The sequence below is a fragment of the Vipera berus genome, assembly GCF_964194415.1.
Source record: "Vipera berus genome assembly, chromosome: 1".
NCBI lineage: Eukaryota > Metazoa > Chordata > Lepidosauria > Squamata > Viperidae > Vipera > Vipera berus.
The window spans coordinates 8,664,308-8,679,366 of NC_138202.1; the positions used below are offsets into that span (position 1 = coordinate 8,664,308).

The window sequence follows — 15,059 nt, forward strand, 5'->3', positions numbered from 1 at the left end:
CAGGCGGGTATGGTGAGCACTGCCAACTACATGACACCATTGCACACGCGGGACACGTGTTTACAGTCCGGTTCTGAGAAAGTCTAAATAAACAACTCGGACGGGGAATCCCCCAACTTTCTCACGAGGGGTGTGCGTAGCTCCGCCCCTGCCCCGCTTGCTGTCGGGAATTGTAGTCCAAGACAAGCGGACTCACGTGGGCTGGAGGAGGCTACGTGAAAGGCCCTTTTCTCAAGTGTTGCTGGGAGATGTAGTTCTCTCCACGCCCTCCGGACCGCCCTCTCCGGAAATCCTTCTCTCATTGGCGGTTGCGGGTGGAGGAAGGCGGGTCTGGCGGCGTTTTTTTTTTTCTTCACCCCCTCCCTCCCATAAAGAACTACGCGTCCCAGGGAGCACCGCGCGCGCGCTCTCTGTTGTCGTGCCGCCGCCTTTCAGCGGTGCGGTCGTTCGTGGCGCTCTTTCGGGTCCGCGGCGCTTCCGTTCTTTCTTCCCTTCCTTGGCCCGGCCCCGGCGCTGTTTTTCCCCAGCCGCTTTCCCCGTCCTCCTCCGCGGCCGGCGCATTCACGCGAGTCCCCGGCTTCGCTCGAGGCCTACGTCCCTTTCCGCCTCTTCCCGTCAGCCGGTGACATGGCGCGGCTGTCTGTGCCCAGCTCGCAGAAGGCCCTGCTTCTGGAGCTGAAAGGGCTTCAGGAGGAGCCCGTGGAGGGCTTCCGAGTCAGCCTGGTGGACGAGGGGGACCTCTACAACTGGGAGGTGGCCATCTTCGGACCTCCCAATACGCATTACGAGGGGGGCTATTTCAAGGTAAGGAGAGGGGCTGCCTTTGGGGTGGGGGGGGCTGTTTGGGAGGACACCCTCCTTTATTAGTGGTCTCTGAAATGGGAGGCTAGATTACAGCTCGCATCATCCCCGGCCAGGTAAGGATAACCAGGTAAGTGTCCCAAGTCCAGACACCTTATTTTAGGATGGCAGAGATTACGTTGGATCAGGTGAACAGAACTTCTGTGAAGCAGGAAGGAAGAGGTGAAAATCCTTGGAAGCACAAAATGGGGGCGCCAGGAAAAGGCAGCGCCGAAGCATCTCCCAAGCGGCCAGTTCCAACAGGCGGAAAAACCAGGAGGTTAAAATTAAAAAAAAGATCAAAAGGGGAAAAAGAGCCCAGCTGGAGGAAAGTATCCTGGAAATGTGAGTGTGAACCTTCCAGTTTGGGATGATATCCGCCCTCCTGTGTCCCGTCTGAGCCCGAGAAAATAAGAGGGACTTTCTTCCAAGTAGTAGACCCCATAACCAGGCGACGCGCTATAAATCCCTCCTCGGTCTAGAAGTAAACAAAGGCACCGCAGTCCTGGCTTGGTTCCTGCTGAGGAAGTGCCACCAAACTGGATAGATCAAAAACCCTGTTCTGAGAAATCGAAGGAGCTTCTCGGAATAAATCCTGCCCCGGGTGTCCAATTACCTTCTGCTAAACATGTGCACCATTGTTGTTGGCTCCTGCTCATTTTTAGGTTGGATTAAATCGGTCCTTGTCAACATAAGCGCTTTTCAGAGGCAGGGGGATTTTTGTTGTGGTGTTGGCCAGAATTACTGTATAAGCCTTTGATTGTTTCCCCACCCAGCCACCCCTCCTCTTTTGCAGATTAGTTTGCCGGCTAATGCTCATTTTTTGCGTTGTATTAAATTGGGGGTGGTCCTGGTCACCGTTCGAGCACTTTTCATATGTACAAGGATTTTAGGGTGTTGTGTCAACCAGAATTACTGTAGAAGCCTTTGTTTCCCCTCGCTTTTCTCAATTTGTACTTCTGCTTAAAGGAGTTGTGGTTATAAAGAATAGCATGAGCAAGTGTGTGTGTGTGTGTGTGTTCACATCCCCATTTCCTGTTTATCGGATTGTTTTCCAGATGTGTGGGTTACAATAGCTACAGGAATGAGAATTGATACTCCAACATTGAGGGAATAATAATGTTGAGGAAGACCGAAAAGGTTTGCCTGTATAAAACTCCCCTCTCCTCCCTTTTCTGTAAAATAATTTAAATTACTTGAAGAGTCCTTTTAGATTATTGCAGTTTCTCCCAATAATACTAGAAATTGTGTAGGAAACCCTTTTCACGTCTTATCCACTCCCAGTTTTATTTCTCCTGAAAGCACAATTCCTTTGAGAAGGAACAAATCCTCAATCTTTTATTTACAGGTCTTCAGAATAACAAATGGGTAAATTTATTATTGTGAATTGATGGGAATTTTCTTGTACAACCTTAATATTGATATTTATTGTTTTTAGATCTTGTTTATGGTTTTTATTGTTAGCCATCTTGAGCATGGGCTTCCTCTGGACCCTGTTTTCAGGATCCTTCTTCCACTGTGTATAAAAGTTCAACCCTTTGTTTTCCACAAAGCAGTATCGGGTTTTCATAGCATTTATGCCGAATTTCTGATTCCTTTAGAGCAGGGGTCTTCAAACTTGGCCCTTTTATGACTTGTGGACTTCAACTCCCAGAATTCCTCAGCCGGGCACACTGGCTGAGGAATTCTGGGAGTTGAAGTCCACAAGTCATAAAAGGGCCAAGTTTGAAGACCTCTGCTTTAGAGGAACCGGAATGACAGTCTCTGATTACTTCAAATTAAATTTAAGATTTTTAAAACAATGGAAAGCTGCTTTATTAGCAACCACATTAAGGTAGCTTTTAATCACCAAAATAATAGTTAATTCTGGACACCTTTTAACAGGTGTCTGGGTTCATTCTGCTTGCGGTTTACATCCTTTAAAGAGTAGGGAGATCCTTTAAAGGACAGAGGTTCTTGCCTCAGTGGGGTAAAGAATATGGTAGAAATTACAGCAGGAGGAAGAACTCACAAATAACTTCATGGACAAGTCTGAGTAATTTTCTTGGCAGCCTGCCTGACGACTTCTTGGGTCCATCTAACATAAAACCTGGGATTTCCATTTCATTCCCCATCCAAGTACAGGTAGTCCTCAACTTACAACCCTTCATTTAGTGACTGTTCAAAGTTACAATACCACTGAAAGGCGTGACTTACGACCATTTTTCACACCTACAATCATTGCAGCATTCCCATGATCAAAGTTCAGATACTTGGCAACTGGTTCATATTTATGACAGTTGCAATGTCCTGGGGTGTGTGTGTGTGTCTGTCTGTCTTTCTGTGTCTGTCACATGATCCCCCTTTGCCACCTTCTGACAAGCAAATTCAATGGAGAAGACAGATTCACTTAACAACCATGTTACTAACTTAACAACTGCAGTGATTCACTTAACAACCTGTGGCAAGAAAGGTTGTAAAATGGGGCAAAATTCATTTAACAAATGTTTTGCTTAGCAGCATAAATTTTGGGCTCAGTTGTGGTCGTAAGTTGAGGACTACCTCTACTAGCTGTGTCCAGTCCTACGTCAGCCAATGTCAACTAGGTGCCACCCGTGCTATGGCACACAAGCTGGTAACAGTAGAAAAAAATTGGTATTTAGAACAAACCCAAATGGTATTTCTAGACTATAGTTCCCCGGAACCCCAACTTTTGATTTAGAAAGGATTTGTAGATTGGGAGAAAAATGATAGAATGACTGCGGCAAAAGAAAACAAAGCTAGTACAGATTGCAATAGGTGCCTTGGATGCAATCCCAGAATACCTGGAGCACCACTTGAAGCCCATCAGCATTAACAAAATCCCCATCAGTCAATTGCGAAAGGCAATTTTATTGCCTTCGCACCGATCAACAAGAACATCTGCCCATCCTAGGTCCTTGGAAGGACTTGATAAGTGAATAAAAATGCCACATCCAGTCCAAACCTCTGGCTGAGAAGCAATTGGACAACCACGGTATAGGTTCTCCTGCTTGAGCAGGGGGCTGGACTAGAAGGCCTCCAAGGTCCCTTCCAACTCTGTTACTCTGACTGTATGATAAACCTTAATAATAAAACAGCTCCAAAAACATCACATCCTATGCTTTGATAGTGAACTACAGTATGTTGGAAGTGTAGCCCACGAGACGAGAGGGCATTAGACTGGCGAAGGTGCACCAGCAGTGCATATAAAGCGATCTTTTGTCTCATGACGGATAGTCCTCGACTTACAACAGTTCATTTAGTGACCGCTTGAAGTTACAACAGCACTGAAAAAAGCGACTCGTGACCATTTTTCACATTTAATGACCGTTGCAGCACACACACACCCCACGGTCATGTGATCAAAATTCGGACGCTTGGCAACCGGTTCATATTTATGACTGTTGGCAGTGTCCTGGGGTCAGGTGATCCCTTTTGTCAACATTCTGACGAGCAAAATCAACGAGGAATCCAGATTCGCTTGGCAACCGTGTTCCTAACTTCACGAATGCAATGATCCACTTAACGACTGCGGCAAGAAAAATGGTTAAATTGGGGGAATTTCACTTCACAAATGTTTCACTTAGCAACACAAATGTCAGGCTCCATTGTGGTTGTAACTCAAGGACTAAGTGTACTAGAATAGTTTGGTAAGAAGGCTAGAATCGTGTGTAAGTGAAGCTTTATTTCCTGGGTAAGCAATAAGTTATAGATAAATCTAGGGCAGGGGTAGGCAACCTCGGCTCTTTTATGACTCGTGGACTTCAACTCCCAGAATTCCTGAGCCAGCATGGCTCAGCTTGGAAACCTCTCCCATTCCCCTCAGCGTGGCTGGCTCAGGAATTCTGGGAGTTGAAGTCCATGAGTCATAAAAGAGCCAAGCTTGCCTACCCCTGATTCTAGGGGAAGTGAAATACAGACTCTTCCACTGAATAAAATCTAACCAGGGATGGTTTGTAGGCTTATGTCTCAATTCCCTACTTCCTGCCATGGTCTCACTTCCTTTCTCCCAGGCCTAGGTGGAGTTGTGGATGTGTCACCCCAAAGTCAGTTGCAATCGACTTATAAAGGCAGCTGCTGTTTTTCCTCAACTGTCTCATCTTAAGCCTCAGGGCACACAATAACCTGTGGTGATCCGATAGGTATCATGATGGCTTCTTCCGTTTGGCTGGGCCAGGAAGGCATATTTTGCACATTGATAGCTTTAGTATTTCACTTGTTTCACCTGCTTTAAAGAGCATTCCAAGATCTCAGTGAGGTAGGCCAGGATTATCATCCTGGTGTAGCAGGGAGGAAGGCTGAAACTAAGCCGTGATTTCACCTGAGGTCACCTAAAGGATCCGACATTGGTTGCAGATCGATGTCTTTATTCTAACCAATATAACCAGCCCCAAAGATGTACAAAGCTGCACACAGGGGTGGGCGTTCAGTGGTTAGGGCACCAGGCTAGAAAGCGGGAGACCGTGAGTTCTAGTGGCACCTTAGCTGAACGTCAGCTGGGTGACTTTGGACCAATCACCAGGCGACAGGGAGTTCTAGTCCTGCCTTAGGCATGAAAGCCAGCTGGGTGACCTTAGGCCAATCACCAGGCGATGGGGAGTTCTGGTCCTGCCTTAAGTATGAAAGCTGGGTGACCCTGATCCAATCACCAAGAGACTGGAAGTTCTACTCCTGCCTTAGGCATGAAAGCCAACTGGATAACTTTGAGCCAGTTACTCTCTTAGCCCAACTCACCTCCCAGGTGAGGTGTTGTGCGGAAAATAGGAGGAAGAAGGTGTGTTGGGTATGCTCGCCATCTTGAATTCTTTGTAAAAAAACAAACACCACAGTATAATCACAGCAGGAGATGAAAAGAAACAGGATGGGAAAGAAGCAAGGACATTCAAAATAAGCCAGATGTTTGAACCACAAGGTTCCATGCTGGTGAGTGGGAACTGAATGTGTCGATCAATAGGATGTGGTTGGGGTCAGGTACACCCTAAGACTCGAGAGGGGGGGTGCAAAGAACAGGGTCTGATTCCAATCTAGCCCAGCTGGAGTGAAGATTTCCTAGCTTATCCATTCTCACCTAATGTTTTATTTAAGGAAGGAAGTGGGGCAGCTGACTCTATTAGCAAGGGTCTTCAAACTGGGCCCTTTTATGACTTGTGGACTTCAACTCCCAGAATTCCTCAGCCAGCCACACTGGCTGAGGAATTCTGGGAGCTTAAGTCCACAAGTCATAAAAGGGCCCAGTTTGAAGACCCCTTGCTCTATAGCAGACATGTCAAACATAAGGCCCGGGGGGCAGATGCGGCCCGCGAAGTGGTTTCATGTGGCCCGTGAAGCCATCCTGGAAACAGTGAGGGAACGGCCCCCACTGCCTTGGCCCTGGCTCAGAGACCCTCCTCCTGCCAGAGACCCTCAGATCTGTCCCACTCCTGCCCAGCCCCCCATAGGCACCCTTGATGCGAACGATGTAGAGCTGGCCATGCCCACCCAGTAGGCCATACGCACTCTAGCCATGCCCACCCAGTGGGCCATGCCCACCCAGTGGGCCACGCCCACCCTGGGCATATCCACCCGGCCCCCTGAGGGCAACCACAATGCTGATGCGGCCCTCAATGAAATTGAGTTTGACACCCCTGCTCTATAGCTTGATTCATTTAGTTCAATCATCCAGAGCAGGTCTCTTCAATACGCTATGAGCTATAGCTCAAAGCTAAATCACAGGTAGTCCTTGACTTATGACAGTTCATTTAGTGACCGAAGTCACAGCAGCACTGCAAAATTGACTGAACATCATTTTTCACCCTTACGACCGTTGCAGTATCCCCGTGGTCATGTGATCAGAATTCAGACGCTTGGCCAACTGACTCATATTTATAACGGTCGCAGTGTCCTGGAGTCACGTCATCTGCTTTTGTGACCTTCTGACAAGCAAAGTCAGTGGGGGAACCGTGTCATCGCTAACGTAACAGCTGCAGTGATTCACTTAACTGTGGCAAGGCAGGTCGCAAAATGGGGCAAACCCCCACTTAACCCGTCTTCTCACTTAGCAACAGAAATGTTGGGCTCAATTGAGGTCGTTAAGCCTGCACAACGATACTAGGGTGCACTCTTATTATCCACCCAGCTTTTGGGCCCAAGAAGGATCCATTTGAGGCCCTACAGTCCCACTGTGGCAAATCACGAAGCTCCATATCCCTAGAGGGGACATCAGCCACTCAACCACGGAAGGGAAAAAGAGGAATTGTACCAGCCAAGACAGTTGCCTGTGATTTCCTGTTAACAACAGGAAATCTTTAGAGCAGGGATGGGGGAACCTTGGCCCTTTTATGACTCCTGGACTTCAACTCCCAGAATTCCTGAGCCAGCCATGCTGAGGGGAACAGGGAGAGGTGTCCATGCTGAGTTATGTTGGCTCAGAAATTCTGGGAGTTGAAGTCCACGAGTCATAAAAGGGCCAATGTTCCCCCACCCCTGCTTGAGAGTCAAGATCCAGTTGGCCATTGCGCAACAGCTACTGGAAAATAAGACAGGAGGAAACTGGTGTTCTGTACCAGCCTGCTACCGGCCTTGCAGAAAGGCAACCCCTGTACAAACGGCAGAGGCTGGAATTCGTCTGCCAAATTTATTACACGAACAAACAAAACATGAAACAAGATACCGGAGCTTTGATCCTCTATCGGAGCGGTTGCTTTCAGCAAACCAGCCCTCCCCCAAACACTCCCTTTATAAGAGTTCAGGGCGTGGCCTCTCTTTGCCTCCTTCCGAGAAGTCCCACAGCCTTTCTCTGCTTGCTCCTACTTGACTGCCTCCTGCGTCGGGTGTCCTTGAACAGGGCCAGCTGTGGGTCATCTTCATCCACACTGTCGGGCTCACACAGCTGGGTCTCCACCAAGTAAGAGGGGCCTGGCTGGGGGCTCTGCGGAGCCTCCAAGCCATCATCAGCAAGTTCTTCTTCAACACCCCCCTCCTCCCCCTCATCTGAGTCATCCGACCCAACTGCCGAACCCACAGGCTGACCCTGAATCACAACAACTGGTTCTTGTTGTTGTCTTCTCAAAAAGATTTAGAAATGTAGAAATGTTGTTTTCCTGTTGGGTCTCCGACAACATTTGTGGTTTTTCTTTTTTTGTTTTTTTGCCAACTGCAATTTTGTTTTGTTTTTTTGGTAGCATTTATTGTGTCTGTAGTCTTCTTCCCTTCCTGAGATCTATCTGACAGTTGACACTGATTTGATGACCCCCTAATCAAGCAGTGGCTTCTTTTTAACTCTTCTCAGAAAACGTGTCAGGAATACAGGTAGTCCTCGACATATGACCACAATGGAGCCCAAAATTTCTGTAGCTAAGCGAGACAGTGGTTAAGTGAGTTTGGCCCCATTTTACGACCTTTTTTTACCACAGTGGTTAAGTGAGTCCCTAAAGTTAAGTTAGTAACACGGTTGTTAAGTGAATCTGGCTTCCCCCTTGGCTTTGCTTGTCAGAAGGTGGCAAAAGGGGGTCACATGACACACACACCCCAGGACTCTGCGACCGTCATAAATATGAGGCAGTTGCCAAGTGCCTGAATTTTGATGGTGTGACCATAGGAATGCTGTAATGGGCGTAAGTGTGAAAAACGGTCGTAAGTCACATTTTTAGTGCCCTTGTAACTTCAGTCACTAAACAAATGGTTGTAAGTCGAGGGCTAGCTCTATCGTCCTTCTCTCTCATTCCCACCTGGCCCAGGTAATATTCATTCGTCTCTGGCCCTATCTCTGTCCTGAAAGGTTTTGAAGCTTTGATCCTCAAAAAATCCACAGGTCTTCACTTAGTGGCCATTCAAGAGTTACTACGGTAAATGTGACTTACAGCTGGTCTTTTCACATAACAACCATTGTAGCATTCTCGACGGTCAAAATGTTCAAAATTCAGGCACTTGGCAACCGGCATGCATTTGTGATGGCTGCACCGTCCAAGGGTATGTGATTGCCAGTTGCAGCTTTCCCAGACGGCTTTGGGCAAGCCAAGTCAGTTGGGGTGAGGGAAGAGCCAGGTTCTCTTAATGATGCCACGGTTCACTTAACAACTGAAGCGATCGGCTGAACATCCTTCACAGAAAAAGGTTGCAAAATGGGGTGGGGGCGCAACTGGCTTAAAAAGCAGCTGTTGCAGGCTGGCGCTGCCCCACTGCCAGCAGTTCGATCCTGACAGGCCCAGGCTTGACCTCAGCCTTCCATCCTTCCTAAGTCAATAAAATGAGGGTTCAGATTGTTGGGGGGCAGTACAGGTAGTCCTCGACTTAACAGCAGTTCATTTAGTGACCATTTGAGTTACTACAGCGCTTTAAAAAAAAGTGACTTACGACCGATTTTCACATTTTGCAAGGATCCCCGTAGTCACGTCATCAAACTTCAGATGTTTCGCAACTGGTTCATAATTTATGTCCGTTGCGCTCCGGGCTCAGGTGATCACTTTTTACGTTTCCTTCTGATGAAAGTCAATGGGAAAGCCAGCTTCACTTAACAACCATGTTACGGACTTAACAATTGCAGCGATTCGCTTAACCGCGGCAAAAAAGAGGTCATAAAGTGGGTCAAAATCCTCTTAACTGTCTGGCTTAGCAACAGAAATTTGGGGCTCAGTTATAGTTGTAAGTCAAGGATGACCTGCATGCTGACATTGTAAACTGCTCAGAGTGTGCCATAGAGCAGGGGTCCCCAACTTTTCTGAGTTGGTGGCCCGGTGGGAAAGGGAGGGGCGGGCACCTTTATGCATGCATGCGGACACACGCAAATGTGACTGTGTGCGCAAACGGAGCTGCGAGCAATCATGCTCTGCAAGCGGGGCTGCTAGCACCAGCGCAAGGCTCAGCGCTCAGCTAGCACCAGTACAAGAGGGGATGAGCGTACACACATGCACGCACCCACTGGCCAGCCACTCACACCGCCCGGTGGCCAAGAAACCACGGCCCGGTAGTAAGCCACAGCCCATAGGTTGGGGACCTCTGTCGTAGAGCAGAGGTCCCCAACCTTTGGGGCACCAGGGACCACCAGTTCCGTGGAGAGAGGTTTTTCCGTGGACCGGAGGGTGCGTGGTTTTGTGTGCTGCCTGCATCCCGCGGATGGCGCTTTGCTTCTTTGTGCAGACCGGTTGCTGGCGTGCCGCGGCCCGGTACTGGTCCACAGCACGGGGGTTGGGGACCCCTGTGGTAGAGCACTATGGAGTGGTATATAAATCTAAGTGCTCTTGCTATGATTGTAGCTGGTTCTGAGTATCAAGGGGACCTGGCGGTCTGTGCACTGCTGCACGTATGTGGAAAGGAGAACATTGAAGCACGTTCAAAGGCTTATAGGAACTCAATTTTTAATCCCACGAATCTGGTTCACACAGTGTAATGGAGTGGGTTGGGTTGGGGGGGGGGGGCAAATGCACTAAATTTAATTAAGATATCCCTTAAAGCCAAAGCTTTCTGAATGCACCAGAGTTGGCAGTGTACCCCCCGGGCTCGAAAAGCCCAAAGCTCTGATTAAAAGCTAACAGTGACCTGCTTCATAAAGACGTTTTGTATGACTGCTCTTTTTAAATGGTGTATTTAAGGTTCTCGGTGCAGCTAACAACCAACCCATAAGGAAAAAACAACAACAACATAATCTCATAAAAAAAGAATGAAAACAATTAAGAATGTAATTGTCTGCTTAGACCGGGGTGGGCAGCCATGGCTCATTAACAACCCGTGAACTTCAACTCCCAGAATTCCTGAGCCTGGTACTTTGGCAAATAATTAATAGATCTGTTTTTTTTAAAAAAGAAGAAAAATATTCACCCCACATATACAGGTAGTCCTCAACTTACAACAGTTCACTTAGTGACCATTTCAAATTATATCAGCCCTGAAGAAAGTGACTGATGGCCGTTTTTCACACACTCAATTGTAGTATCCCCATGGTCACATGGTCAAAATTCAGAGGCACAAGCCAACTGACTCACATTTATGATGGTCGCAGTGTCCCAGAATCATGTGATCCCCTTTTGTGACCTTCTGACAAGCAAAGTCAATGGGGGAAGCCAGATTCGCTTAACAACCATATCTGTAACTTAACGGCAGCGATTCACTTAACAAGCGTGGCAAGAAAGGCCACATAACGGGGCAAAATTCAGTTAGCCCCGTCTCACTTAGCAGCAGAAATTTTGAGCTTAATTCTGGTCGTAAATCGAGAACTGCCTGCCCCCAGGTTGTTAATACGGGAGTCCTTGACTTGCATCCACTTCTGGGGCCAGAATTTCCACCGCTAAGCAAAGCAGTCGTTAAGGGAGACGTGCCCAACTTCACAATCTTTTTCACCACGGTTATTAAGCAAATCGCCTTACTCGTTAAGTGACTCGGTCATTAAGCAAATCTGGCATTCTCTTCCTCCCCCTCCCACCCAATTGATTTTGTTTGTCGGAAGCCGACCGGAAAAGTTGCCTGGGGTGATCAAATGACCCCAGGAGATTGCAGCAACCGTGCTAAGTACACGTCAGTTGCCAAGCCTCCGAATTTTGATCACATGACCATGGGAATACTCCGATGGACTTAAGGACGAGGGTCGGCCCTACGTCCCTTTTTTCAGTGCTGTTGTAACATTGAATCACCGCTAAACAAGCGGCTGTAAGTTGAGGACTGCCTGCCAACAGCCTATCGACGCAGGTAGTCCTCAACCAACGTCCACAATTGAGCCCCAAGCTTACGTTGCTAAGTGAGTTTTGCCCCCCTTTTACGACTTCTCTTGCCGTGGTTGCGAAGTGAATCACTGCAGTTGTTAAATGAGTCACGCGGCGGTTAAGTGGATCCGGCTTCCCCCCCCTGTTGACTTTGCGCGTCAGAAGGTCCCAAAAGTGGATCACGCGATCTCAGGACGCGGCGACCGTCGTAAATGTGAACCACGTGCCACGCATCCGGTTTTTGATCACGTGACCCCGGGGAATGCTGCAACGCTACAGTCGCAAGTGTGAAAAAGGGTCGTGGGTCACTATTTGCAGTGCCGTCGAACAGTCACTAAGCGAGCCGCTGTAAGTCGAGGACCCCCTGTCGTTTGTCAGGGAGAATAGAAAAGAACCGGTTGTCTGCTAATAAAAGTTCAGCTGCTCCACTTGTTTGCCACGGGCTCCTGGTTGGGTGCACTTCGATAAATCTGGGCAGTGTATAATTGACAGAAGGTGAGAGGAAAACCGGGGTGGTGCTCGAAACTTAAAAACACCAACATAGGTTAGGAGGAAGTCAAAAAGTCTTGTGTGGATGTTTGCTTGGGGTGACTCACCGGGGTTTTTGAGTTTCGGATCTCAGTCCTACGATAAGGTTGAAAACAAGGAGGGATCCTGGAAGGCTAGCCATACTTTTGAGCTGAACGTGACGTCTCGCAAAATGTTTACAAATAGACCAATAAAATAGGACAGTTTGCTTTCAGAGCAGCGTATCTTCTCCGCGAGCTGCATTGGCTTCCGGTTGCCCTCCGGGTGAGATTCAAGGTGCTGGTGATGACCTATAAAGCCCTAAATGGCTTGGGTCCGGACTATCTAAGGCAGGGGTCTTCAAACTCGGCCCTTTTTATGACTTGTGGACTTCAACTCCCAGAATTCCTCAGCCAGGCATGCTGGCTGAGGAATTCTGGGAGTTGAAGTCCACAAAGCATAAAAGGGCCGAGTTTGAAGACCCCTGATCTAAGGGAACACCTGCTGCCGGCATCAACTTCCCATCGTCCTGTGCGCTCCTAGAGGGAGGGCCTCCTCAGGGTGCCGCCGGCGGGCGGGTGATCCCCAGAGGGAGGGCGTTCTCTGTGGGCGCGCCTGCCCTATGGAATGATTTACCTGTGGAACTCCGGACTGCCCCCGACCTGCGCTCGTTTCGCCGGGACCTGAAAACCTGGCTTTTTGATCTGTCTGGCCTGGACTGAAGGGGGTTTTAGTTTTACATTTTTAGTTTTATATTTTAACATTGTTTTATTGTTGGGCTATTATTAATTTAATTCTTTTTAATTCTATTTTTATCTTAATTTATATTGTCTTTTAAATATTGCCCTGTAAACCACCCTGAGTCCTTCGGGGAATAGGGCGGTATAGAAAACCAATTAAATAAATAAAATAAATAAATAAAATAAGTGTCACAAGTTGTGTGCACAAAATAAGGTGGCGGGTCAGAGGTGTTGAGACGTCTCGGCAACAGGAGAGCAAGCACACCATCTGTTAAAAAAAACACCTCATGTTTTACCCGTTATACAGGTAGTCCTCGACTTATGACCATTTGCTTAATGGTGACTTGAACTTATAAGAGCACCGAGAAGTGTGATTTATGATTTCATAGTCAGAATTGGGGTGTTTGGCAACTGGCACATATTTCTGTCCTGGGCAACGGTCCCAAAGTCGTGTGATCACCTTTTGCAACTTTTTCCAGCCAGCTTCCAAAAAGCAGAGTCAGCGGGGGAAGCCAGACTGACATAATGATTCATGGTATAATAATAATAATAACAATAATAATAATAAAGCTCGAAGGGACCTTGGAGGTCATCTAATCCAACCACCTGCTCAGATAGGAAACCCTATACCATTTCAGACAAATGGCTGTCCAATCTCTTTAAAACCTCCAGTGTTGGAGCATTCACAGCTTCTGGAGGCAGGTTGTTCCACTGATTAATTGTTCTAACTGTCAGGAAGTTTCTCCTTAGTTCCAGGTTGCTTCTCTCCTTGGTTAGTTTCCATCCGTTGCTTCTTGTCCTACCTTTGGGCTCTTTGGAGAATAGCTTGACTCCCTCTTCTTTGGGGCAGCCCCTGAGATACTGGAAGACTGCTATCATGTCTCCCCCAGTCCTTCTCTTCATTAAACTGGACATACCCAATTCCAGCAAGCGTTCCTTTGTATCTTTTAGCCTCCAGTCCCCCGATCATCTTTGTTGCTCTTCTCTGCACTCTTTCTAAATTCTCAACATCTTTTTCACATCGTGGTGACCAAAACTGGATGCAGTATTCCAGGTGTGGCCTTACCAAAGCATTGTAAAGTGGTATTAACACTTTACGTGATCTTGATTCTATTCCTCTGTTAATGCAGCCTAGCACTGTGTTGGCTTTTTTGGCAGCTGCAGCACACGGCTGGCTCATATTTAAGTGATTGTCCACTAGGACTCCAAGATCCCTCTCACAGTTGCTACTATTGAGCAAGGAACAACCTATACCAGGGCTAGGCAACCTTGGCTCTTTTATGACTCGTGGACTTCAACTCCCAGAATTCCTGAGCCAGCCATGCTGAGGGGAAAGGGAGAGGTTTCCAAGCTGAGCCATGCTGGCTCAGGAATTCTGGGAGGTAAAATCCACAAGTCATAAAAGGGCCAAGGTTGCCTACCCCTGACCTATATGATCATACATCTCTATAATAGCAGTATTTTGAAAGAATACAATATTTTTCCTACCTTCCCTCTTATGCTCAAGAGAATCAAGGCTGGGCAGTCTTGTTTTTTGTTTTCCTCAATTTTTTTTTCTGCTTTCCCCGACTAAACTCACATTTTACTAACAGTTGCTGTGTATTTTCTTCATGGTCATTTGGGCCCCTTTACACATTTTCTGGAAAAGTCTGTGCAGCTTCTGTTTCTTTGAACCTAAAGCGATTACTAGCTGGTGGCTCCCTTTAACAGCATTAGAGGTGACATCTTTTTTCCACTAATCAATTTATAGTATCATCTGTCAGATCTATTTGTAGTTCACCATATATATAGAATAGAATAGAGTTGGCAGGACCCTGGAGGTCTTCTAGTCCAGCCCCCTGCTCAAGCAGGAGAGTGTATACCATCTCAGACAAGTGACTGTCTCTAGCCTCCAGCAATGGAGCCCCCCACAATTTCTGGGGGCAAGCTGTTCCACTGGTTAATTGTCCTCACTGTCAGGAAGTTTCTCCTTAATTCCAGGTTGCTTCTCTCTCTGATCAGTTTCCAACCATTGTTTCTCGTCCTTCCCTCTGGTGCTTTGGTGAACAACCTGGCCCCCTCTGACTTCAACCTCACTTAACAACGAAAATTTTGGGCTCAATTACGGTCGTAAGTCGGGGACTATCCTAGATTTTTAAGGCTTGGCTTTGGGACTTGTGCAATGTAACGCTTTTCGAAAGGGTATATTTTTCTACTCGTCCAAGAATGTACAGTATGCTTCTCTTTGGCAAACATTTCAATATGTCAATATTGAGAACCAGTTTGGTGTAGTGATTAAGGCAGGGGTCTTCAAATTTGGCCC

General features: G+C 47.4%; 1 protein-coding gene across 1 annotated transcript in view; it reads left to right on the plus strand.

Annotated features, from left to right (window-relative positions):
• The first annotated feature begins 376 nt into the window (after positions 1 to 376).
• The window catches only part of CDC34 (cell division cycle 34, ubiquitin conjugating enzyme), a 35,979-nt gene continuing 21,296 nt past the window's right edge, over positions 377 to 15,059 (plus strand). Inside the window, exon 1 of the mRNA XM_081321498.1 lies at positions 377 to 804. Within this exon, the coding sequence (XP_081177624.1) occupies positions 628 to 804 (177 nt within the window). The 5' untranslated portion in view covers positions 377 to 627. The remainder of the gene's footprint in view (positions 805 to 15,059) is intronic.